Source organism: Athene noctua, chromosome 18 (assembly GCF_965140245.1).
Source record: "Athene noctua chromosome 18, bAthNoc1.hap1.1, whole genome shotgun sequence".
Taxonomy (NCBI): Eukaryota; Metazoa; Chordata; class Aves; order Strigiformes; family Strigidae; genus Athene; species Athene noctua.
The window spans coordinates 6443536-6469347 of NC_134054.1; the positions used below are offsets into that span (position 1 = coordinate 6443536).

At 59.2% G+C, this 25812-nt stretch overlaps 1 protein-coding gene across 8 annotated transcripts; it reads left to right on the plus strand.

The window, feature by feature from the left end:
* Positions 1-943: 943 nt before the first annotated feature.
* On the plus strand, positions 944-23782 carry RNF157 (ring finger protein 157). 8 transcript variants are annotated; one of them, XM_074921762.1, is made up of 20 exons: positions 944-1146; positions 6807-6925; positions 11386-11474; positions 12049-12195; positions 12715-12832; positions 12947-13013; positions 13187-13230; positions 14100-14147; positions 14433-14504; positions 15038-15197; positions 15418-15530; positions 15839-16077; positions 16181-16289; positions 16493-16604; positions 17034-17251; positions 17384-17449; positions 17781-17829; positions 19324-19434; positions 23169-23209; positions 23671-23779. In XM_074921762.1, exons 1-19 carry the CDS (start codon positions 1059-1061, stop codon positions 23207-23209), a joined length of 2010 nt encoding a protein of 669 aa, XP_074777863.1. In that variant the 5' UTR covers positions 944-1058; the 3' UTR covers positions 23671-23779. The 8 variants fall into 8 exon arrangements, 6 of the variants coding, with proteins under 6 accessions (XP_074777863.1, XP_074777864.1, XP_074777861.1 ...); XM_074921763.1 differs by lacking the exon at positions 19324-19434; XR_012634738.1 differs by lacking the exons at positions 17781-17829; positions 23169-23209 and having other exon boundaries at positions 23671-23782.
* The last annotated feature ends 2030 nt before the right edge of the window (positions 23783-25812 follow it).

Sequence of the window (25812 nt, forward strand, 5' to 3'; positions counted from 1 at the left end):
TTGCACTGCAGGACTAATCCATCACCAGGGTTTTTAAGCGAGTGGTCGAAGGGTCCATCCTTCACCTTCATCCCCAAGGGGAAGATGTGAAGGTGCCCAGTGCTTCCCAGTAGTTTAATGCTGGGGGAACTGGGAGAATCTGGGGGTGTGTTGAGGTGCACCGGAGCAGAGAACCAGCTCCTTGCCTCCACAGGCTGTGCCTGGCAAATGCAGCTGCTCCTGGTGTGGAGCAGAACTAGGAGGGCAGGACAGAGAAGATGGAGGTGTGTGCTGGGGAGTCTTTTAATCTGCGGCCCCCCCCCCCCCCCAGCGCTAGGCAGCTGCTGTAGAGGCTCAACCCCTGTGCCAACGGCAGGTCCCTCTCCTTCCCCTGCGCCGGGCAACTGGTTGGGGAAAGTGAGGGGGCTTGGCCTTCTCCCAGGGCTCACCCCAGCAGCTGGGGGGGGTACAGGGACAGAGGGGCCGTGCTCTGAGCCAGCCGGGGGGGGCAGGCTGTCCCTGGCGGTCCCTGGGGTGGGGATGCTGCTCAGTGTCACCCAGCTGGTGGGGGTGGGAGGAGGGTGACACTGGAGTGCGCAGGGGTCACTGGGGTGTGTGACTTGGGGGTGGTGGTGTAGATGAATGGTATGGGGGGCAGGTGATGGCAAAGGGCACCAGTGACCACTACTGGAGGCAACTGGGTGCCAGCGGGGGTGGCACTGGGGTCACGCGTGTGCCGCGGGGGGAGGAGGGGGGTGCCAGGTAAGTGACACCTGAGGGGGGGCCCCTGCTGCGCGGGTGGGGGACACGGTGATCCTGGGCACAGGGGCAGCGCCTTGTCCCCCAGCCCCGCGGCATCCCCGAGCCGTGGCGGGGCGGTGCGGGGCGGTGCGGGGCGGGGGAGGCCCGGCCCGGCCCGGCCCCGCATTGGCGCAGCCCCGGCGCTAGCGCGGAGGCGGTGCCGGGCGCGGCGCAGAGCGGAGGATGCTGCGGGCGGGGGCCGCCGCCGCCAGCCCCGGTGCCGGTCCCGGGCGGGGGGGCACCCCGCCACATCCCGCCCGCTGAGCCCCGGCCCGGCCATGGGGGCTCTGACCAGCCGGCAAAACGCAGGGGTGGAGGAAGTGGATATCCCCGCTAATTCCGTCTACAGATACCCCCCGAAATCCGGTGAGCCGCCGGGGGGGTCCCGCATCCCGGTGCCGCCGCTGGGCGGGGAGGGGGGGCGGAGGGGGCAGCAAGCGAGCAGGGCGGGGACCGGGCACGACCTTGCTCCGGCCGGGGATGCCCCTGCGCACCCCAAAACAAAGCCTGAGCGCACACAGCTGGGAGGGGGGGGCACCCTAAAAAATACAGATGTGCTGCTGGGCGCCCTGGGTCCGTGCGGCGCGGCAGGGATGGGGGCACCCCTGGCTCTGCTCGCGGGGTGCCCCCTCTCCGGGTGCATCTTTGCCAGCACAACCCGGCTCCCAAACTTGTCTGAGTTGATGCGACTTTAATCATAATGATGATGATTTTTTTAATACCCGTGGTCTGCGGCACAGGGTTGGGAAGGCTGGAGCTCTTTTTATAGCCGGTCGCTCCAGTGCTGGCTGCTTGGGAAAAGCCTGGGTTTAAATTCCCGGGAGGATGAGAGAAGCTGGGGTGGGAGGGATTGGAGGGGATCCCTCCTTCCCAGGGCCCTGCCCCATAGAGGCACCCCAACCTCTGCCATGGGGAGACTTCACCTGCCTTGCGGCTCAGCCGTGATGTCCCTCCCGCTCCCGAAGCCGGCCCTGTCTCAAACCTTGTGCGTGACCTTGGAAAATCCGTCCCTCCCCTCTGTGCCTTGGTTTTCCCTGCAAAGGGCCAGGCTAAGCGGGTGTCCGGGGGAGCCATGAGGGGGTCACTGTGGGGAGAGGTGATGGAGTCTGCTCCGTGGGTTGGCAGCGCTTCAGAGCCGCAAAAATGCCGATATCAGTGGATGATGCCCGGGAGCACGGTGTGCGTGCACGGGGATTGCCACAGGATCCTTGCGGCACTGAATATTATTAATAGGTAACTATTCTGGTAGTTAATAGGATAAGGTAAACGCTTGGATCATTAGTGCCGTGACAAATTACTTGCTAATTACAAATAAAGACCTCCTTAGGAAGAATTACAGCCAACACAAACCCTTCTCTTGTCCTGAAAAGCTGTGCTTGGTGCTTTTTAAAAAAAAATTTAATCTAAAATCAGTTGCACAGCTGGCTGGCACATCTGCAGTGGTGGGGGTTAACTGGGGCACTGCGGGGTGGAGGTGGCCAATCCTGGGCAGCCTGTCCTCCCGCGGGGCTCCCCCAGCTCCCCATTTTTACGCCGTTTCAAGGCTTTTGTCACCTTGATGCCAGCTGAAGCTGGACCACCCCATCTGTGGGTTTGCTCTCTGCAGCGGCTGTGCGTTACAGGCTTTTATCTTGGGGCTGCTTCTTATTTAGGGGCTCTTGAAATATCTGGGGTGGAGGGTGTCAGTCCTGTGCCCTGCTCTGGGGGAGCAAGTGCACCCAGCTGAGCACTTCCAACTCATCTCGGGTAGCAGAAGACACCAGGTTGAGGCTTAATTCTGTTTTTCAGGGAGAACCTGGGGCTTTCACGTGTGCTCAGCTGGGTTGGTCCCAGCGATGGGGCCTGAGCAGAGCCCGGGGGTGGGGAATGGTCTTGGGGCTGCCCAGGGTCCTTGGGGAGAGGGGCAGGAGGTGCCCAGGTGACATGGCCGTCTGCACTGGGACAAAGACAGGCTGGTGACCGGGGGAGATTATGGCTGGTTTGCTTTTAATCTGAGAGGGGATTTGCCTTCAGTGCTGCCGGCAGCCGAGGGGGAGGCAGGGGAGGACATGCCGGGCAGCGGAGCTGACTGTGGCAGCAGCACTTCTCTCGCCTCCAATGCTGCTTGGACACAGCCACTGGCTTTTGAAACGTGGCCCTCAGGGGGGCTCTTGTGGGACCCTGAGGCATCTCCCTCTCTTCAGACATGACTTTGGCTGGTCTGCTGCAGGCTCGCTTGGAATGGCCAGTGCAGCCCCTGGGAGTAGGGCAGCCATCTCTTGTCCCAGTCAAGCATCTCCCTTTCCCATCCTGGGGGTCCCATCCCCTCCAGGCAGGGTACAGATGGGATTAGTTAAGCCAGTATTTTGAAGCAGAGGCGATAGGAGGGAGAGCAAGCAGGGGCTGTTTATGGAGCCCACTGCCTGGCTAGTGGGATGCCTGTTGGGGCAAGTCCCTTGCTTTCAGCCCCTGTCCCTGGCTGAGGACATCACTGAGCTCCCCTGAGGCACACGGGAGCAGGGTCCTGGCTGGAAACAGGAGCGAAGGGGTTGCCCAGGCAGAGACACCCCAATCTGGGGGGCACAACCCCACGGTGGTGGCACTGCCAAGGCACAGGGAGCAGCCCGAGGGGCTCCCAGGGCCGCAGTGGGTGAGGGCTGACACAGCAGTGCTGTGGCCAGGGTTTGGCTTTGCCTCGGGCTGCTGCTGGCTCTGGCTGCCTGCTTTAGAGCACTGAATTAAATAAGCTGCAGTGTGCCAGCTCACCGGGTGGCGATGGGGTGCCTTGGGGCAGAAGCACCCTGCACCTTTTAACCAGCCGGGATTTCGCCCAGGCGGTGCTGTGCCTGTGGCAGCACCCTGTGCCAGCGCTCGCTGCCGCAGGGTGTTCCTGTGCCCTGTGCCAGCACCGTGCCACGGCCACTGGGCTGACCTCAGCCTGTGTGAAACTCGGCGATTGCCTCTCTGGGTGCATGTGGATGGGCTGAAAATGAGCTTTTGTATTTTAGCTGTTTTGAAGAGCCAGGCTGTGACCTAGCTGAAACATCCAGGCTCTGACATTTGAGAGCCAGAGGCTGCATTACCAGAGCTGAGACAGACCCCAGCAGGGCAGCGATGGCTCAGGGGATGGAGGGGATGGTGCAGGACGTGTGCCACCATGTGCCAGAGCCATGGGCATGGCCACAGCACGCACCAGGGTCTGCGCCCACGGGGTCCTCACCCATCTCGGGGCATCTGGGCAAAGTGGCACCCCTGGCACTCATGGAGAAAAGGGGCTGACAGTGTCATTGGCACCGGCTGGTGCCAGATATGTCCCATGTGCTGGTGCCGGTAGGCGTGCAGGACACACTCTGTTTGACAAGAACCTTGGGGAATTTTTGTTTATTACTCCTTTCCAGCAGCCACTCTGTTCAGCCCTTCCCACACGCTTGCTCACTGAGTCTCTGAAGTTTAAGATCTCATTAAAGCCCAGCTTTCCCTTTGCAATGTGACCGTCCTTGACGGGCTTTCCTTCCCTAGGGGTAGGCTTTGGTTAAGGATTTATAATTAGCCGATAATAAGGTGGCTGTGGCTGGAAAGGTGCTTCACTCCTCTGCCACCGGGCTGTGCCTACAGCGTCACTGGCACCTGGTGGCTCTGGCAGGCTCCTGGGCTCTGCTGACGGATGCTCTTGGCTTTGCTGATGCCCCGGGCTTTTCCGTGCTGGTGCTTCCCTGGCAGAGCCTGGCACAGCTCAGGGTTCTTATTTAATGGCAAGGTTTTTGGAGGACCTTCCCGGGAGGGAGCACAGGGCCAGTGCTGTCTGCTGCAAAGGGGAAGCTGAAGCCCCTGGGCCATGCATGGGGTACACCAGGAGCCTGCAGCACCCAGGGGTGCTCCCAACTCCTGGCAGAGAGACTATGTGACAGCAGTGTGGTCCTCATCTGCTTTGCCCATTTTATGGGAGTTCCCAGCACCCACCAAACAATGACTGGGGCCATCGCAGAGAGCCTGTGCTCCACTTTCAAGCTTTTCCCTAGTGCGGGGGTAGGTTTTCTGCAGGTTTAAATATCCTTTTTTTCCATCTCCTGCTCTCACCCCAAGTTGGTGCCAGGAAAAGCTCCTGACTGCCCTGTTCTCCCCCAGCAGGCAGCTCGGAAGGCACTTTGCTCTTGTGTTTTTGTTGTTTTTTTTTTTTTTTTTACATGGCTGTGTCCTTCCCTGGGGAGCTGCCTATAAATTATGTACATGGAAAATGGGCCCAGAAAGCAGCAGGCATCAATAATTGATGGTCGACGTTTGCTAATGGGTGCGCTGCATCCGGGCATCCCTGTGTGGCGGGGCCTTTGGATGAAGCTGCACGGCCCCACTCGTCCCTCCTGCCCTGGTGTTAGATCCCCTGTCCTCCTCCCCTGCGAGCTTTGGGCTCAGTTTTGGTTTTTAAATGCAGTATTAAGGCCTGATCCAGCCCTGGGCAGTCGTTGCATCTTCTGGGAGGTAACTGCCAGCTCTGACTTCAGTCCCCACAAGCAGAGCTGCAGCCCAGGCTTGAGCTCCTTTATCTGCGGACATCTAAGGTTTGGTTTCGGGGTGTCCCCAGTGGGGCTGTGGATGGCTCTGTGCTGTTGGGTTTGGAGTTTTTGCAAACTAGATCCTGTCCCCATGGCTGGCAGGATGCAGGGTGCCGTGTCCATCCTCCATCCGTTGCCTCTCATGGCTCCTGGTGCTTCTGCTCGCTCCTCGCCATCCGTGTTCACCTCCCTTTTCCCCTTCCTTTTCCCACCTCAAGGAGAAGTCCCGACCTTCCTGCTCCCGGATCTCACGGACAAGGAGCAGGCACCAGTCATCTCCTGGTTGAGGTGGGAGGAAAATACCTCCTGTAGTTGAGAAGTGCCTGGCCTGGGGGCTGCTCTGAGCTTGGGAGACAGGACAGTGCTGGTGTTTTGGCTCCGTGCTTTACCCTGCAAGGGAAGAAGGGACACTGGTCATTGCCTGGTGTTCATCAGGGCAATGTGGGACACTTTGCAGGGGGCTTGCTGACCTCCTGGAGAGTCTGCATCCTCCCAGAATCCTCCCTCCTGCAGGCGGGTCCTTCCTAGGGAAGGCTTCAAGCTGAGAACTGACAGAACTCAGTTCAGTTGTGCTTTGCCCACCTTCCCGGTGGGGGCCATGGCAAACCCGGGCAGATGTCTGGCTGCAGACATGCTGCCTTGGATGGCACACGAGGCCTGTGATGCCGGGCTTTGGGCAGGACCATCCCTGCCCGTTCTGAGGGCTCTGTGCCTGGTCCGTGCTGCCCCTTCCTGGCAGCGTCTGTGGGGGTGAAGGAGCCAACCCGGCTGCCCCGGGGCTCCCAGGGCTTCTGGAGACTGGTGCTCTGGCAGGACAGGCTGTGACTGCTGCCTCTCCTGCCTCCTCGGGAAATTAGCTGGTGTTTATGTGGAGGATTAGTGCTGCTCTCTTGCTCTGCCGTCTGGGACCCATCTCCTGTTTCTGTTCACCGACCAGGATTTGGCCGCCCCTGCCAGCGCGGGGATGGCTGAAGGTCGGGGTGACCTTGGGCAGCTCAGGCTGGGCTGGGGCTCACAGGGATTTCCCGAGCAGGGAAAGGGGACCAGGCACTGTGCTCAGGGAGGGACACAGCCAAAGCCCTGGGGTGTGATTCTGCTCCTGTTCAATCCCGATGGATGGAGCAGCCCCCAGGCCAGGCGCTGCTGTGGGGCTGGACCCCAGCACTGGCCTCTCCCCATCCCAGGTCTCTCTGCCCACGCTTCGGCCATCACGGCGGGGAGGGATGATGGCTGGGGGATGCAGGCAGGGAGAGGGGAGGGCAGGACAGGCAGGCAGAAGGCAGCCAGGCAGGGTCACTTCTTGGCCAGCTCCCCCTTCAGCTCTGCCTGCTTGGAGACTGACAGCGCATGAGCTCAATCTGAAAGGCTCCCAGCAAGGTGACCCTGGGGACAAAGCCACCTCTGAGCCATCGATTCGGTGGCTTCGTGCCGCTCCATCGCCTGGTTGAAGCCCCGTCCTCCCCCTCTGCTCAGGCAGCCTCTGTGTTTTCTTTCCAGGGAGCTACTTTGCCAACCACTTCATCATGGGCGGTGAGAAGTTTGACTCCACGCACCCTGAGGGTTACCTCTTCGGCGAGAACAGCGACCTCAACTTCCTGGGGAACCGGCCGGTGGTGGTGGGCACCGGGGGGGATGCGGGGCTGGGGGGGGCACGGGGTCTGGGTTTCCAAAATGACAGTGTCTGTGTGTGTCATGGGGGTGTGTGGTATAAGGCTGCTGGCTGTCACCTCCCAAGGGCAGAGCCAGCCAAGAACTCCTGGGGTGGCCTGACTGGATTCTCTGATGTCTAATGTAAGGGTTGGTTACTTGCTGCAGCCTATCCTCCATCAGGGACTAACCCAGGTCTCCTCTCAGCCTGTCTGCCTGCATCTACACGCTCCACAGCAACATAATGTTATTGCTATATCTCTCACCTCGGTGCCAAACTTGAGTTGCAAGGGTTGAATAGGTTTGCAGGTGGTTGGGGATGGACGGGGCGATGGTGTGACATCTGCCTTTGGATGCCACTCTCTGCAGTACCCGTGTTGTGGCTCATCAGACCTGCACGTATTTTCGGACCTGCAAAGGGCTGCTTACACACACAAACCCACCAGCTTAAAAACATCAGCTGGTGAAGGTGGTGAGGGGCAATGGGCTGATTTAGCCCGACTCCTCCTTTCTCACTCTCTCTTGCCTTTCCCAGCCCAGGCGGCACAGGGTGGGGAACATACTGAGAGTGGTGCTGGTGTGCTGTGGGGTAGAGTAGCATGGACAGGAGCAGATGAAAGTATTCCCCAAGCTCTAGCAAATAGGAAAATAAAAAAAAAAAAAAAGGGTTGGTGGGGCCTGTGGGCAGCACTGATGGGTTTTGCGGTGCTGGGTGCTGCCAGCTCCAGCTGGCCTCAGGGCACAGGGAAACCAGGCTGCAGGGGACATCCCTGGACCCCACGGTCCTGGGGATGTATCTTCTGCCTTTGAAAGGGGAGGAAATGAGAGTGGGGCTGTCCCCACAGCAGGTTTTGGCTGTAGGGCCAAATGTCCCTTGCTCTTCTAGGTGCATCTCAGCAGGGTGGCTCTCCAGCATCAGCTGGATTAGTAGGAGGTTCAAGTATTAAAAAAAAAAAATCAAAGTGACGACTTAAAAGGCATTAAAGCTTTTCTGTTGAGTTGAGATAAATTTACCTGCTCTATTGGCCCATCTCTCAAATGCTGCCTGCTCTGTGTTGGGCTGGCAAGGCTGCTGCCATCCCAGTTTGTGTTTCCTCCTTGAAATCATCTTCAGCGGCATTTTGGCAGCATCGTATGGCCCTTCCACGGGGAGCACCCGGCCCTGGGCTGTGCCGGGGCAGGGATCCCAGTAAAGCCAAGGGCAGGAGCATTCCTCAAAACCCATGGGCATTGTGTGGGCAAAGCCAGCACCTTTCCATCCTCTGTGCTTCCCTGGAAAATGAAAAGTCAGCACTGGGGTTCTCCCTCCAGCATCAAGCGCTGAGAAATCCCCTTGATGACAGTAAAAGCCTCTAAACTGCCCAGTGAGCAGTTCCGAGTCAGGCGCCCACAGCAGAAGTAGGAAAGGTAAAGGAACAGCTTGGAAACAGCAGAAATAATTAATATAGCATCGCAAGCTAAATTGCACTGCTCCAGCTTAATTACTGATGGCCCTGAGCTGTTACCAAGGTCCCATCTCCCTGGGGAGCAGTGGGCGTTTTTGGGCTGGGCTTTGGGCCAGGCCAGTTTTGGGGGCTCAGGGAGAGGTCGGGGAGGACCCGTGTTGTTTCTGGTCCAAGCCTGTGTCCAGACACCGTTTGGGCATCTCTTATGCCGCCTCCAAAACTTGTCCTAATGCTTCTTGGCTGTGATGCTCTCACTGTCTGGCGTGCTGTGAGAGCCCTGGCTGAGCTGGAAACATTGGAGATGTCCAGTGCTTTTTGGTGGAGGATTTATTTTGGGTTCTTTGGGTGTAGAGGGCTAGGAAGCCTTGGAAAAATTGTGTCCCAAGTCCTCTCTGAGCACCTTGGCTGAGCTAGTAACAGTGCTGCTGCTGCAGGGATGTGCCGAGCACCCAGAGGCTGTGCAGACCCTCCCCACCCCGGATACGGGATAATCTGGATTTTCCAGCTCGGGACTGGTTCCTAAGGGGCTGGGAAGGGCGTTGCAGGTTTAGTAGCTGCCACCGTGCTGGGACACTTCTGCAGGGGCTGAGGAGCAGAGAAGCTGTTTGTGGCACTCGGAGATCATGGGGTGTTCCAGGGAAACCAGGGACTGTTGAAACATGCTTCTGGGTTTCCCTGCCCATGCAAACCAGCCTGGGTCTGCTTGTAGGAAAAATCCAAGAGATATTTTTGAATAGATTCTTTTTTCACTTTAACAGAAGCCAGTTTGGACCAAATGTCACTATAGATGCATGGATGGTGGTTTTAAATGGGTAACATTTGACGTGAGGATTTTTCTGTTGTTTTTCAGTTTGATTTAAATTGAGTAGATGCAAAAAGTCCTTTAAACTACCCCTTTCTGATGTGCAATTCTGGCCTGCAAAATTTCATTCAAAAAAAAGCCCCAACCCCCCAAGAAAGAGCCCAGATGTGGGTGTGGAAGAGCTCAACCGCAACAGCAAAGTGGTTTCTGCAGCAAGAAATTTGCCTGTGGTGCTTCCCCATCCTGCTCAGCCCAACAGCCCCTGCAGGGCTGCACCCAGGGGACCCAGCTGCCCCTTTACTGCTCCATCACCCACCCCTGGGTGCTGCGGTGGGAGGGGGCTTACACACCCATGGGTGCTCTCCCTGCCAGGGCAAGCTCTGCCACTTACTGCGGGCTGGTTTGGGTACATCTCAACTGGCCAAGGTGCAAATGAGCAAGATTGAATTGCTTCATTAATTTGAATAGCAGAGGATGTATTGTGATATGGCAGGGCATGTCACAACATGGCTCAGCTCCAGCCTGGAGGCCTTTTTACACTTGCTCCTTTCCAGCTGCAACCTGGTAATTCTGCAGGTGCACCTTTAGTGACTCGTTAAAAAGCTTATTAACACCAGATTAATGACTCAGCTGCTCTTTGCCCCTCCTGGAGGGGAGGGAGGGGGCAGCAACTCCAAGCACATCTTCATAGTGCCCTGTGCCATCGGCCAGGCTGGGTCCAGCCCAGGTTTTAACCTGCCTTTTGCTGTCGCTGGTGGGACCAGAGCCGTGGGATGGTGGGACATGGGAGGTGATGCCTGGATGGTGGAACAGGGATGGGGCAGGCCTCTGCTTGTGCTGCCTGGTCCCGTGAGCTGCTTGGACTGTCCCATCCTGCTGAGCCCAGCACGGGTCCCCCAGCCCTATCCATCCTGCTCTGCGGGGCTTTGGGAATGGGGAAGGTGACAGGTGACACTGGCTTTGGGGATGGGGAAGATGACACTGGCTTTGGGAACAGGGAAGATGATGCTGGCTTTGGGAACAGGGAAGATGACCATGGCTTTCCCACACGAGGGCGCCAGGGACATGGGAAATGGGCACCTGGCTCCCCGCGGGGCATCCCCAGGTGCCATCTGCAATTCAGTCTTGTCCCCTCGCTATCGGGGTGCAGCAGGTGCCTCACCATCCCCAAGTCTCCCCTACCCAGGCTGGGGGCAGCACGGGGAGATGAAGGCAGCCTGGCTTGGTTCCCTTTTCCCTTTCCCAAGGCAGCGCTTCAGCTCTTTGGTTCTTGTGAGCATCTGCCATCCCCGATGGCACCTGACACCCTCCTAGCTCTGGCTGTCCCCTGGCACATGGTGACAGCTCACCAACGAGCCAGGTGTTAATCCCAGCCTAAGCCTGTGTCTCTCCAGCATGTGTTTGTGTCGTCCCCTGGGGGGGCTGATCCCTTCCTGGGGCTCAACATGCCTGGAAGATGGAGAGAGGGGAGATGGGTCCCACATCCCTTCCCCTGTGCTCTTGGTCTCCCTTGGGTGGCTGCAGTGCCAAGGAGAGGGTGTCCCCTCTCCTCAGCAAGCTCTGTAGCCCCCATGGTGTCTGCAGGTGGACAGGAAGGACCAGGAAGGACAAGGTCACCTTGGAGGATGGCTTGACATCTCTTCCTCATAGCGTTGCTGCCCACCTGGTCCTGCCCAGCTGCCCCATCAGCTCCCCGCTGTGGGCATGGGGCTGGCGGAGGCCCCACCACCCGAATCCCATCCATCCTTGGGAGAAAACAGGACAGGTTCCCTGGCTGCCAGGCAGGGAGGGAGCTTCAGCCTCCCTCTGCCCAGCCTTATCCAGCAGCTCCATGCTGCATCAGCAGCCTCAAAATACATCAGCAGCCAACCACCTGCCCTGTGCCCCATGTCCCCCTCACCCTCCAGCCAAAGGGACAAGGAACAGCCCCTTCCTGCGTGCCCTCCCCCAGTGAAACTGTCCCCTGCAAAAGCCTTCGGGTTTGCTCTTTGTGGAGGGGTGTCCCTGTCATCATGCTGCCTGGTACCCAAGTGCCAGCAGATGCACACACACCCCCCCAGTCCCTGTGTTACATGGGGTGCCAGGTTGGGGCTGGGTCACTGGGGGGTCCTGGGACATGGTCCACGGCTGCTATAACACCCTCTGTGTGTGTCTGCCTTCACCGGTGTCTCTCTCATCCTAGTTCCCTTACGCTGCTCCACCTCCTCAGGAACCCGTGAAGACCCTCAGGAGCTTAATCAACATCCGCAAGGACACCCTGCGCCTTGTCAAGTGAGTCCTGGTGGCGGGGGAGGACAGGGCTGAGCCCCACATGGCTGTGAGCCATGGAGAGGGAAGGGTCCAGCTGGATGCTCCCGGGGATGCTGACTATGAGGATGCTCTCATCTCAGCACGGGCGGACAGAGGGGATGAGCCCTTGGTGTCCACATGTGCCCATTCCCCTTCTGGCACGGGTGAGGTTCCTGGCAGGCACTGGCTGCGCTGGCTCCACTGCAGGATTAAAGGAGTTTAGTGCTGCCTTTGAAGTGCTTTGTTTTTTCTTTCTCCTCCACCTTCCAAAGATTTTGTTGGAGGGAGGCTGGGGATTGCAGCCAGCCTGGGAGATTCAGGATTATGGCTGGAATCTGCCTGCGGTGCTTTCCAGTCTGCAGGCTTGACCTTGGGCCTGCTGGTCCCTCCTGGTGTGCCTCAGTTTCCCCCGATGGAGGGAGCAGCCCTTTTTAGGGCCATTGTTGCTGAAGGGAACCTTGCACCGGGGGAGCCGTCTCTGCCAGAGAATCAGTCCTGGGGCACCCCGAGCCCTCCCCGAGGGGTGCCTGTCTCCTGGACCCTCTGTGTTCCCCAGGTGCTCGGAAGAGGTGAAGACCCCGGGGGAAGAAGTCAGCAAAGCCAAGGTGCACTACAACGTGGAGTTCACCTTCGACACGGATGCCCGCGTGGCCATAACCATCTACTACCAGGCGAGCGAGGAGTTTCACAATGGGGTGGCGAGGTGAGGAGCCCCAGCCTGGCATGTGTCCTCCTGACCAGGGTGTGGGTCTCTGCTGATGGAGATGGAGATGCTCTCTCCTCCCTGGAGCATGTCCCCTCCTCAGGGCATGAGGCAGCTCCCCATGGTGCCGCAGCTGGAGGGGGGTCCTTGTCTCCTCCAAGCACCACTGCCAGGTCCCTGCCAGCCCCCACCGCCTCCTTCCCTGTCCCATCCTGCTCCTCTTGTTACCTCCAGGCCAGAGCTGAGATCAGGATAAATCATTGCCTCTCCTGGTCCCCACCTGGTTGGCTGCAGGTTTATCCCTGTCCTGTGTTGGCTGCGTTGGGGTTATTTTAGCCCTGTGGATTATTTTAGTTCTTTTTAGGACTTCTTGCCTTGTCCCCAAGAGGCATCCAGGAGGGAAGGGGAGGAGTCACACCCCTCTGTCCCATCCTCCCCGCATCCCTGTGAGCTGGGGGACCAGGAGGAGCATGGGGACACTCATGGTGCCCCTGACTCTGTCCTCTCTCCATGGGACAGCTACATCCCCAGGGACAACAGCCTGCAGTCAGAGACAGTGCACTACAAGCGGGGGGTGTGCCAGCAGTTCTGCGTGCCCTCCCACACCGTCGACCCCTCTGAGTGGAGCGAGGAGGAGGTGGGTCCCACCAGCCCGTGGCATCACCCACGGGGTCGGGTACAGTTATGGACGTGGGATGAAGCCTCCATCACTGCTCCATCTCACCAAGCCTCTTCCCTTGTCTCTCTCCAGCTGGGCTTCGACCTGGATCGGGAGGTGTATCCCATGGTGGTGCATGCGGTGGTGGATGAAGGAGAGGGTGAGGAGGGGGTTCCTTGCTGGCTTGGGCTTTCTGAGTTGCTGACATTGTGATGTCAATCCTTGCACCAACTGGGCAGAGCCTTCTAATTCTCCTCATCGCCAGAGTGGCTCTGCCCATCCCCTGAGCCCTGCATGTCCCCTGAGCCCTGCCTGTCCCTTTGTGTCTTGCAGAGCACACCGGGCACTGCCACGTGCTGCTGGCCACCTTTGAGAAGGTAAGTGCCAACCTGGGGCTGTCCTCCGTCTCCTGCCCCCTTGCCCACCAGGTGTGAGAGCCTGGAGAAACCCTGCAGGGCTCAGAATAGTGCTGCTGGGTTGGGACTAGTCTGGGGCTACTCCTGAAATTCTGGAAATTCTCGAGTGGGTCCAGAGGAGGCCATGAAGATGATCAGGGGGCTGGAGCACCCCCCTGTGAGGACAGGCTGAGAGAGTTGGGGGGGTTTAGCTGGAGAAGTGAAGGCTCTGGGGAGATCTTAGAGTGGCTTCCCAGTAGTTAAAGGGGCTACAGGAAAGATGGGGAGTGTGTAGGGATAGGATGAGGTGTTTTTAAACTGAAAGAGGGGAGATTTAGATTAGATATTAGGAAGAAATTCACTATGAGGGTGGTGAGGCCCTGGCACAGGTTGCCCAGAGAAGCTGTGGCTGCCCCCTCCCTGGAAGGGTTCAAGGCCAGGTTGGACGGGGCTTGGGGCAACCTGGGCTAGTGGAAGATGTCCCTGCCTGTGGCAGGGGGGGTGGAACTAGATCTTTAAGGTCCCTTCCAATCCAAACTATTCTAGGATTCTGTGAATATCCCTCAATCCTTGATTTTTCCCCCAAATCCTTGATTTTAAGCACCCACTTTTGAGGCATTTGGTCTCAACTCCATCTTCCTTGCTCCAACAAGTTTCCAACCTTCCAATGTGTGTGACATCCCACACCTTCCTGGTACTAGGGTGTCAGGGAAAAAACAGAATTGTTGCCAAATGGGCTGGTTGGGAGTGAGGAGGGAGCTGCAACAGCAACGGAGCGGGTGGGTGTTTGAGCACAACGGTCCCTGGGGTGCTCAGCCCTGGTGCCCACCCATGTGCTCTCCTCCCTCCAGCACAGCGACGGCACCTTCTGTGTGAAGCCCCTCAAGCAGAAGCAAGTGGTGAGTGTCTGGGTGTCCCTGAGGTGGTGGCAGCTACTGCCCCTGCCTCATACATCCCTGTGGGGAAGGTGACGAGGGGCTTCTGGGGAGTAGCAAACCCCGGTGTGGGTAGCAGCCTGCCCCTGCCCCGCTCCTGCCTCCCACTTTTTGAGTGCAATTTTGAGTGCATCAATGCAAAGAGAAGCCACAGATGTTGGGGTGAGGAGGGCTGGCCTGAGGAGCAGGAGCCGTGGTGGCTGGGGAGGGCATGTCTCTGCTCCTCACCCCTTCCCCATGGGCTTGCAGGTGGATGGTGTGAGCTACCTGCTGCAGGAGATCTATGGCATCGAGAACAAGTACAACACACAGGACTCCAAGGTACGTGCCTGCATCCTGTGGGTCTTCTCACATCCCCTCTTCCCTTCCCCTAGCACAGGTCTGGCCACTAAGACACGCTCGGGGCAAGAGTTTGCAGCACAGCATGGAGCTGCCAGGGATGTGCAGGTGTTTGGAGACACTGTATTGATGTCAAAGCTGAAGGACTGAGCTTTTTCCCCCCATCCTTTGTGGTCCTTTGGGAAGGTGGAGGACGGATCTTGCTGGTTTAGGCGGGGAGTGTGGGGCTCAAAGCATGGGATGTGCCTCATGCTCTGCTCTATATATGTGAAAGTTGGGGTGAAGGATGCATCCCTCTGTGGGGTGCCTGATGCCTCTGGCCCCATCTCTCAGCCTCCAGGAGGGGAGGGATAAAATCCCAGGGTTGTGTTTCAAGAGCAGGCAGCCCAAGGACACAAGTGGGACCCCGCAGTGAGCTCTCAGGGCACCTAGCCGGTATTTTAGGGCACCCGCCCTCATGCCACATGGACTGAAGACACTGAGGCCAAGCGGTTCCTGTTTCTCCCTCGGGGCAGGTGGCCGAGGATGAGGTGAGCGATAACAGCGCCGAGTGCGTCGTCTGCCTCTCGGACGTCCGCGACACCCTCATCCTGCCCTGCCGCCACCTCTGCCTCTGCAACACCTGCGCCGACACCCTGCGCTACCAGGCCAACAACTGCCCCATCTGCAGGCTGCGTAAGGGCTGGGGGGGGATTGGCATCTCAGGGTGGGGGTCGGCATCTCTGGGGGGCAGCTGGCATCTCCCATCCTTGAGCTTTTGGGTTCCTCCAGCCCCACGTGCAGCCAGGCTGTACAGTACGGGGATGCCCCTCCTGGGAAATGGAGTGGCGTTTTGCTGGGCATGTCTCCTTTTAGCGCCCAGTTTTCACCTCACCTTTCATCCCTGCTGTCGCAGCTTTCCGAGCCTTGCTTCAAATCCGAGCCATGAGGAAAAAGCTGGGCCCCCTCTCGCCCACCAGCTTCAACCCCATCATCGCCTCGCAGACCTCTGACTCCGAGGAACACTCGGTAAGTGCCCAGCTGGGGCCAAGCCAGGGAGGTTTGGGGATGCACATGCTTCCAGGGGCCAGGGTTTATTTGCAAATCGATCTTGAATGCAAATTGATCTTGAAAAAAAACGCAAGTTTGATATTGCAAAAAAAGGGCTTTTGACTGGGTATAAAGATGGTGGATTTGGGCTTTCATTTGTGCAGGTAGTTTATGCATTCTCTGGGTTTTGGCTTCTCCCTGGGGCATTCCGATCCTGTGGAGAACAGAGGTGGGGGCAGCAAAATGGCCTGGAGGGGACCCTCATTCCCTTTCCCCTCTCTCCCCAGTCCTCAGAGAACATCCCCCCAGGCTACGAGGTGGTGTCGCTGCTGGAGGCCCTCAACGGGCCGCTGACGCCGTCGCCGGCCGCCGGGCCGCTGCGCACGCTGGGGGACCCCCCGGGCGCGGGGACTCTCCCCTCCTATGGCAGCGACGGCCCCCTGCCCCCCCTGCGGGCCCTCTCGCCCCTTGAGCGTCTCCCCGACTGCGGCCCCCCGGGGCTCAAGCTGAAGAAGAGCCTCTCCAAGTGAGTACCCGAATGAGCGCAGGGGTCTGGGGGGTTCAGGGGCATCTGGGGGCTGTGGGCAGGGGTGAAGCCCTCTGCTTTTCCCTTGCCCTGCCCTGGGCAGGTCCATCTCGCAGAACTCCTCCATCCTGCCCGAAGAGGAGGACGAGAAGTCATGCACTGAATCGGAGCTGAGGGTCTCCAGGAGAAGATCCCCTGCCCGGCATGAGGAGGTGAGCACTCTCCAAAATGTGCTGGTGATGAGCCGAGGGACGGGGTGGAGGGTGGCAGGTTTTGGGGAGGCCTAGGACCAGAGGGTCTGCCTGGGGTTTGCCCCTCCTGGCTCTTCCTCCATCCTTAAGGATGCCTGGAGGAGATGGATCCATTCTGTGCCAAGTATCCCTCATCCCATCCTCCCCACGGGCCCTTCTTCCAGGAATGCGGTGCGACACCAGAGAGTGAAAACCTCACCCTGTCATCGTCAGGAGCCATCGACCAGTCCTCCTGCACTGGGACCCCCCTCTCCTCCACCATCTCGTCCCCAGAAGGTACAGCACGGCGGGGCTCGCGGGTGCTGGCAAGGCAGGAGAGTGGCATCGTGGTCTCAGGTCCGTCCCGCTGCGGGGGGATGCGGAGGGGGTTTGCACGGCCCCTCTCTACCCTGCTATGGACATTGTGTGAAGCCCCAGGGTGTCACTTCTGCTTTGTCACCCACAGACCTGAAGATGGGGGGCATGGGGGCATTGACTGCCCCTGCCTCATCACCCCACAGACCCAGATATGGGGGGCTGCAAGTTCCAGGGACTCACTGCTGGCAGCTTTCCCCTCATCACACCCCTGTGGCGTGCAGCAGGTCCTTGCTCCTTGTCCTGCTCATCCTCGTTAGCCTTGTGTTTAATTAGCTGATGCTGTGCTGCAACTCGCACCAGTGGGCTGGGGGGGTCTGTCAGCCCCGCTCAGCCCCTGCTCTCCCCCAGAGCCCGTCAGCAGTAGCCTGGCTCAGTCCGTCATGTCCATGGCCTCCTCCCAGAGCCAGCACTCCCAGCTCAGCACCGACACCGTGTCCTCCATGTCTGGCTCCTACGTCGCTCCTGGCACGGAGGAGGAGGAGGAGGAGGAGGAGGAGGAGGAGGAGGAGGAAGGGGACATGCTCCCCTCACCCGCAGCTGCCAGCGCCACAGCCTCTGATGGAGAGGTAGGGGCTGGGGGTTGTTGATGTTGCCCATAGGCCCTGGGTTCAAGAGCTTCCCCATGGGATGTAACTTCTCCAAACCACCCAGCAGCAGACTATTTTTTTTTTCCCGTCTTTTCCACCTTCTCCCAACAGTCAACACCTGTGGAGTCCCTGGATATAAACTTTGTCAGCATCTCAGCTGAGGAGTGCGACGCCGAGGTAACCTTAACCCCCCTGCACCCTGGCATGGCAGGGGGACCCCGGCTGTGCCCAGCTCTGGGTGCCAACGGAGGGGGAAGCTGGGTGGCTGTCACCACATTCCACCAGGACTGGGCTAGGGAAGGGGCTGCCCACACATCCATGTCCCTGTGGGGCTGCCCTGGGGACGGATGGGGCAGTGGGGCTGTCCCCTATCCAGGACCATCCTTCTGTTCCATGGAAACCCCCGGGGCCAGGGACATTCCCCCAAAGGGACCTGGGGACAGCACCCGGCACGGTGCCGGGACGCTGCGGGGCTGCTAACGCTGGCTGCCTCTCGCCTGTGCCGCAGGGCAACGACATGCTGGAGGATGAGGATGCCTCTCCCACGCAGGAAGACGGTAAAAAGTCCCAGGTCGTTGTTGTCCCCTCACTTTCAGTTCGCTGTCACCGCCGGGCAGCTGAGCCAATGGCAGATGCTGTGCTGCCCCCAGCTCCCCTGCCTGCTGGCTGCCATCGGGGAGAGCCCTGCCTGACTCTGTGGGCACTGGGGCTGGGCAAGCATCTGTCACAGCGGGGCCACCCACGGCGGGGTTGAACACCAGTGGGTGGGGGGAAGCCAGATGGCCACAGGGACCTTGGTGAGCGTGGTGCGGGGTGACGGTTGGCATGCAGGATCCGATGGTGTTTCCAACAGGCCAAGTGGGAAAGAAGCTTCTCTGTGCTTTTCCCCTTGCCAAGAAGGTGTTTCCTCACATCTCTGAAAGTGTCCTGCTTAGGGACCCCTGTCTGGGCTGGTTCCCATAGGAAGGGGCTCTAAAAATCTTCCCTGTGGGATGCTCTCCTAATTTTTTTTGGCCTATCCTCAATGTGCTTTCGCAAGTCCACACAGGCACGTTGAGAGCTCCTCTCACCTCCTCCCTTGCACTCAAATAGCCAAGGAAAGGCACAGTCACCCCCATGCCATTGGGCTCCAGCCACCTTGAATTTCTTTTGGGCAACAGGGAGGCCCTCAGTGTGCCCCCTCCCATGTTTGCAAGTCTGGTTAGCAAAAAACGTACCAAAACTCTTCCCCTATCTGACCCGGACACTCATCTGAGCTGGGAAACAGGAACACCCATCCCTCAAACTTGGTCTCCGCCCTGTGGGGAGGCTCTTGCTGTTGAAGAAACTCAGATATGTCAACTGGGGAGCAACTGGGGGCTGTGGTGGATATCTATGGGCACCCCAAAAGCTCCAGGAGCAGGACAGCCTTTCTCCTTAGGACATGGTCCTGTGCCCATTCTCAATGGGGTTACTGGCTTATTTGGGAACATCCCTCCTGAGGTTTAGTTGCCTGCATCTGTTGGATGCAGGTAAGAACCTGGGGGCTGATCTCTTGTACAGGTGATGCTAAGAAGCAGAGTTACCTCCCTCAGCCTCGAAAGCCTCCAGCCCCTCTGCAAAGCTTGGCTATGGCTTCTTTTGCCCCACGCATCCAGTTGCTGCCTCCCCCCGGCATCCCCCCAGCTCTCACACACATGCTGATGGTGCCGGAGAGGCTCCGGCAGGAGGCGACGGGTGCCACCCTGTGCCGGGGGGAAGGTTTGGTTGAACCCCAGGCAGGCGATGGGGGCGCAGATTCACGCGTGCCGGTGCCCATCACCGCATCGTTGCTGTTTCGCTGCCCTCCGATGCGGCCGGTGCAAGGAAAGGAGCAGCTCGGACTGTGCCCAGGTGTTATTGTCCACTCTTCACCCGCTCCCATCTAGATGCATCATTTTAATCTATTTTTTTTGAAAGAGGGTGGGGAGGGGAAAGGGAAAAGACCCAGAAATCCCACACCCCACTGCTAAAAAGGCAACGGCAAGCCCCAGCGCTGAGCCGCGGCATTAACTGCCTTAACTCCCTTCCAGGCCCGAGGACAGGCGCTTTCCTCGGTCTGAGGTGTGACAATAACAATGACTTGGGCATCGCACACGTGAAAGCGCTGGACAATAAACTGTGCTCTGAGGCCTGCTTACCTGGTGAGTGGCCGTCTGCTGAACATGAACTTGGGGTCGGGGGGACACTTCCACTCTTCCCCGCATCACCCCAGCCCTTTGCATCCATTCCTTCTCTCCCACCACCATCCCCACCACTGCATCCCCACCAGTTTGTCCTCGATGCACCACCTCCCCCCCAACCCCACCGTGGGCTGAGCACCAGGCGTGTCACCACCCCGCAGCTGCAGGTCAGGGTGACCTGTCCTCGGGGGGTTGCAGTCTTGCTTCGCTGAGGTGATCCTGGGGGGCACCAGCCCTTCCTGTGAAGACAGTTGTGTGGCACCACTCCAGCCTGGTCCAGACTCCCAGCAGTATTTTGGGTTGGGATGTGATCTGCAGCCAGTCCAGCCTCACTGCAGGGGCTGCCTGCCTCCCCCTCCTCTTCCTCCAAGGCCAGGGAGATGGGGCACATCAGGTCACGTTGTTATGCCGAGCCCCAGAGTTCATCCCTCTTTCCCATTTCTTCACGCTTTCTCTTCCACCCTCCTTCCAATTCTGTTTCCTCCCACCATATCTCCATCCCTTTTTTCTCTTCTTCCTCCCTCCCAGGCTTCTCCGTCCGCATGAAAGTTCATGTTCGCTCTGTGCCAACACGGTTTTCTCAACCCATGCTTGTGTCCCCTCCCTGCCCAGAGTTGCCCAAAGGTGACAAATGTATTGGTGGCCCCTGGTCCCCATTAGACCAAGGAGGGAGTGGGCTGGAGACCCTGCGCAGCGCTGCAGGGTCCTCTTTGTCAGCCTGTGTTGGGGGAAAATGGGGCAAAAAGCCACGATGAAGCCCCCTGAGGGTCTAAGTCTCCATCAATACATTTGTGGACAAGCTGAAAGCAACTCTGCCCCTGCCTTGCACCTTGGTTAAATTTGTGGCAGGTCCCAGACCCACAGTGGCTGCTGGAGAGCCAAGAGGGAGGGTGAAACCCACTGGAGGGAGGGGAAATTCTTTCTTCCCCCCTTCTCCTCTGGGAAAGCTTCCTCTTCTGCTGCCTTGCCTGTTCCTGGTGGTTTCTGCACTGGAGAAATTGAACTGAGGCTCTTGGGGAGAGACAGGTGCCTGCCACAAATGCCCCATGTCCCCTCCATCACCCTCTGACAGCAACTGGCTGAGCCCTGCTGGCCTGGGGGGACTGGGGCAGGGGCTGGGGGGGGGGCCAGCAATGCCCCTGCCTTTGCTGGGGGTCCTGGCAAAGCATCCCCTGGCTGTGGCACCAGCCAAAGCCATCCCTGACCACGTCCCCCTTGGTTGTGCCGGGGGGAGGATGAGGAAGGGAGAGCTTTGCAGCCCAAAAGGCCCCAGCACGGGGGCAAATTCATGCTCTGCCATGAGGCCTGCAGTGGCCTCATCCCCCACCTGGGCTGGGGTACAGAATCTGGCCCCTGGGCCGAGACCAGCCAAGGATGCACTCGCCATCCTTTGGCCACCACGGCTGTCCGTGTGTCCGGTGGCTGTGCTGCTTGGAGCCCTCAGCAGGGAGCCCTCGGCAGGCGCTGCGCTGCCGCCCGCATGAGAGGGGTGATGGATCCGGCCTCGGCATTCGCTGGGAAAAGTGGGGGGGCTGCCGCTTGCACTGGGGGCAGAGGAGGTGCATAGTGGGGGCTTCGGGAGGATGAGTTGGAGGAGGATTGCCCTGGGGTGTCCCCGGGTGCTCAGCAGAGCCCGAGGGGGCCAGGGCAGTGAAGGAGAGCAGCTGCCCATGGGCTGTAATGGCTGGTTGGTCATTTTCTGTTTGCAATTGGTGTTTTGCAACATTGGTTTTATTCATTAGATTCAGGGCAGCTCCTTCCTTCCCAACCCCGTCTGCTCCCCATCAGCAGCCACCCGCTGTCAGGACTCAGCTGCTTTGCAATGGAGATGATTTGAGGCACAATTTAATACCTGTGGTGCTGGACTGCAATTGCAGGGCTGGTTTGCATGCACTGAAAAAGTCCTTTTTTGGCAGAGGTTTCTTGCAGGTCTGGATGTAACTGTATCCATGGGGCCAGCAAGAACAGGGTGGACTTTTACTTTGGGGCCATTTTGTTTTCTTGAAAGCTTAAAAAGAAAATCACCTTGACCAGTGATTATATTATTATTATTCCTCCCCCAATTTCACTTTGGGGAGATTTTGATGTGATCAGTCCCGTGGGTTGTTTTTTTCTGTCTCTGTAACAGATAAAGGCACGGGATGTGATTCCTCTCAACAGAAAGGTTTGCTCATCCCCAGGACTGTTGTGAAATCTCTGCAGATTTCAATCTGGGGGGAGAGGGCTTTGGGAGGAGTTGAAAGGCCACATCCCAGACATTTTAGGACACGAGGTTTAAATAAAACCCGCAGACCTGTGTCCTCAAGGGGGTCTGGCCCAGCCCTGGGGCGTGCAGCAGGTGGCAGGGGCTGTCCCCAGGGCTCAGAGCATCCTCTGGCCGCGGCCAGATCCTCTACCAGGGACAGGGTGGCGTTGGAAAGAGAAACTGGGGGAAGGCGCCTGACAAAAAGGCTGGTAGCAAGGTGGGGAGGGTTGGGGAGCTGCTGCATGGGAGGCAGCAGAAGACCTGAAATCCCCCGAGGGTTTTTGCTGGTTTCAACCCGCAGATGATCCGAGCTGTAAGCGATACCAACAGCGGGCCGGGCGAGCCGGTTGGGTTTCGCCGCGATGCTCTTTGGGAGCTGGTCCGTGCAGGGCAGGTCTGACGGCTGCTAACGGGGGGGGGAGCCCCCTCCTGCAGCCCAAGGGGAGAAGAGGCAGGTGGGCATAGGCCTGGGTCTCTGCTGCAGAGCCAGACTGTGTCCTGCTGCCCCCAGCCCCGCTCCTCGGCAGCCTACAAAGGGTGTGCTGAGCTGAGCTGGGTCTCTGCAGCAGAGCACTGCAGGGACTTATGCAACATCAAGCTCTTAATGGGATTTTGGGGGGTGTGTGTGTGTGGGGGGGGGGGGGGTGTGTGTGTGTGTGTGTCTGTGTGTGTGTGTCTGTGTGTGTCTGTGTGTGTGTCTGTGTGTGTCTGTGTGTCTGTGTGTGTGTGTCTGTGTCTGTGTCTGTGTGTGTGTGTGTATGGGTGTGTGTATGGGTGCTCCTGTTTAATTCTCCGTTCCCTCCGGGATCCACACACTTAACGTGCCTTGCTCTCCAGCCTGAGCTTGCCATGAAAAGCCAGACCAAACAGCAGCTGTCACCTCCCATAAATCAGCAGGCAGAGGGTTTTTGTTGCTCCCTCTCTGAGGAAGCCTCACTGCTTGCCCTTGGCCTTGGGGTGCCCTTGCATGTGACCCCCTGGGCTCAGAGCTGTCCCCACACCTGGGCACAGGGCTTAATCTCTTTGGTGGTTAAGTCCTGCTTTAGGGGTGCACCCACTTCCTAAGGGCACCACGTAGTCTCTGATGGTTTGGGTGGCGGGATGCCAGCCGTATGCAGGCAGGTCCCAGGCTCTGCCTGTCGCCCTGCTCCAGCTGGAGGGTGCTGCCTGAACCGGGAGCCTGCTGCCAGAGAGGAGATGTGCAGGGACCTGTGTCCCCCATGCCACAAGCATGCCCACCCCTCGGTTCTCCTTGGCACAAAACCCGGGGGCCAGCATGCATGACAGCCTCCTCACACCACAGCTCCCCGTCCTCATCCCAGACTCATTCTAGGCGGCAAGATCCCCCCGTCCCCCCGTGGTTGCCCCGTTTGCTCGCTCATGTGCATGCCCCTGCGCTGCCTCCGCTCCCCCCTTCACCATGTGCTTTCTGGTCTCTCCTGCCACGCAGCCGCCGTGCCGGACTCCTGCCCCATTAACATGGAGGAATAGGTATGAGACTCCCAGAGCCTGCGCCCGCCTCACGCTCCATCACCCGGGGAGGGTTGGAACCCCTCACCCTGGCATTGCTGGCAGTCCCCTCACTGTCCTGGGCAGGGTGACACCCCTTAGTGCCTAACCCACAGCCCCCACCGGGCATCTGCATGTGTCCTCTTGCTGGGCACGGTGGGCAGAGGCAGCCCCCTTCCCTTTGGGTTATTAAAACCTGGCCATGGTGTGCAGTGCTTCCCATTTGCCCCTTGGCATTCCTGAGAAATTAGGGGTTTAAGGGGCTCCCCCAGCCTGGAGAGGTAAGTGCAGGTGCTCACCAGCCCTCACTGCAGCCAAAACCCCAAGAGGGGCTGGGGATGTGGGGGTTATTTGGGGAGACTAAATTGCATGCCCTGTGGAAAGATGAGCTGAGCGCAGTGGTGGGCTTTAGGAGCCCCTAACCCCTCATTTTCTCCCCCCAGGCCCAGAGGCAGCCAACAGCAACGTGCGGCTGCAGCAGACGCCCCGGCCCCGCCGCCCCCCTGGCACCCGAGACCTGGAGCAGGCAGCGGCCACCCTGCCTGTGTGAAGGCTCAGCCTTGGCGGGGCACTAGCCCCCCTGCCCACCAGAGGGACCCTGGTGCCCAGGCGCTGTGGGCATCACCACCACCCCTCGGCTGTAACAGGACTGGTTTTTGAAAGAAACGACGGTAACCTTGACTTTTCCTCCCTGGCCCCCCTGTGCAGAGAGGGGCCAAGAGACACGTCATGTTGGGGCCCCCCCAGCAGCACCTTCCCATCCTCCAGCCCCGATGGGTACAGGCTGGGGTCCCCTCCTGCCCCCAGGCTCCTCTCACACCCCAGGCTCCTCTCCTCCAGCGTGTGGAGCAGGTGGGATGGGGTCACCCCACAAAGGGGGTCCTGGGATGTGGCTGAGGGGGACAACGGGAGGAGGGTGCCCAGGGGTGCGGGTTGAGGAGGAGTGTTGGCATTGACATCCTCAGTGCATGAGCCTGTGACCTTCATGGGGGGGCTGGCCCCCCCAGGTTTGATGGCCCGTGCCCCTGTCATGCTGTAGGATGTTCCCATTAATGCACTGGTGGTGATGGTCCCCCCCCTGCTCCCCCTCCCTCCACTCTTCTCCTGGGCAGCTCGTGGGCTTTTGGGCCAGGCCCACGAGGTTGCTTTTCCCCAGGGGACAGAGCAGGGTGGCAGGGGTGGGCAGGGGACCTGGTACCCCCTCCCCAGTCACCAGCCCCTGTGGCATCGCTAATTTATCCTCATTGTCTTCCGCCCCACTGTGAGCTCGGGGCTCGGGGCTGTGCCCTCTCTCTGAAATAAGTGCCAAAAGTGTCACTCCTTGTCCCACCCGTCCTGCCCTCTCCATTGCACTTTGTAGCAGGGGGTGGGTAAGGGCGCGAGAGCTGCCCCCCACCCATCCGTCCCCACTCCTCGGTCCCCATCCCTCTGGCCAGCACTGGGCTGACAGCGTAAGCGGATTTAGCTCCACGGGACACACACACAGGGACATCAATGGGGTAGAAACGCAGCCACAGCCCTCGGGGACCTGATGGGCTTGTCGTCAGAGGCCAAGATCCACCCTAGAAAGCATCAGGGACAGTCAGAAGCCATTTTGAGGAGCACCAGACCCAGCATCCCAATCTAGTGAGCTCTTGGAGCTGTTTGGGCCACCCCAGGGTGAGACGCTGAGCTCCCCTTTCCCCACCTGGTTTTATCACACAGATGCGATAGCAAAGGTCACCTCCACTTTGCAGGAGGAAACTGCTACCTTAGTACAGAGGTGTTCATCCAGTGAAAGCAACAGCCCGCAGTGGCCGCGGGGTGTGTGTGGAGAGCAGGTCCCTGCTCCCCATCCCCACGAAGGAGCACAGGCTCTGCTGATGGCTGTGGCTCCTAAAGAGGGATAGAAAGCCCTTTTTGGGACTTTGTGGGGTGGTGGTTTCTCTGTCTGGTTTCCAGCCAGGGCTGCGGTAGCTGCTTGCTCTGTGGCCCTGGTGTGGGTCCTGCTGGAGGTGGGGTCAGTGTCGGCCACCCCTCTGGTCCTTCCTCTGGGCTGACACCCCCGCCATGTCTCCTGTAAGCTCACCAGGGCTGGGTGCTTGATGAGGAGTGACACCTCCAAACTGTCATCCTGTGGGATGGGAGCTTCTGACAGCAGAGAGGGCTGGAGTGATGGGAACAAGCCTTGCACCCCATTTGGGGACACGCCCGTGGGGACGTGCTGCCCTCTGCTGTGCTGAGGTGACCCACAGGTTTGGGTGTCCCAGCCCCGAGGGACCAGCAGCACCACGCCGAGCACGGGGAGAGCTTTGGGGTTCACTGTCACGCTGAGCTGAGAAAACCAGGGGGGCTGCAGGAGACCAGCTGTTCCCCAGCCCTCCAGCATGGGCAGGGGAGGGAAAATCAGGCTGATGCTCCAGGGGTGGCTTGTTTACCAAAGCCCAGCTTTTGTCGTGGTTTCAAAGGGGACAACAAGAGCTCTCCAGGCCTGGCCAGGCACCATGGTGTAGGGCTGCAACGGCACTTGTGGCTGCTGGCAGAACAGGCAGGTCCTTGCTCAGGAGGGTCCCGGGAGGGTGAGCAGGAGGGCTTCCTGGCTGCTC

Bases quoted from the DNA above. Each gene is read 5' to 3' on its own strand.
- RNF157 (XM_074921759.1), top strand. From the start codon at position 1,059: ATGGGGGCTCTGACCAGCCGGCAAAACGCAGGGGTGGAGGAAGTGGAT. The intron at 15,198-15,417 runs GTAAGGGCTGGG...CTGCTGTCGCAG, and splicing joins CTGCCCCATCTGCAGGCTGC to CTTTCCGAGCCTTGCTTCAA. The intron at 17,830-18,814 runs GTAAAAAGTCCC...TCTCTTGTACAG, and splicing joins CTCTCCCACGCAGGAAGACG to GTGATGCTAAGAAGCAGAGT.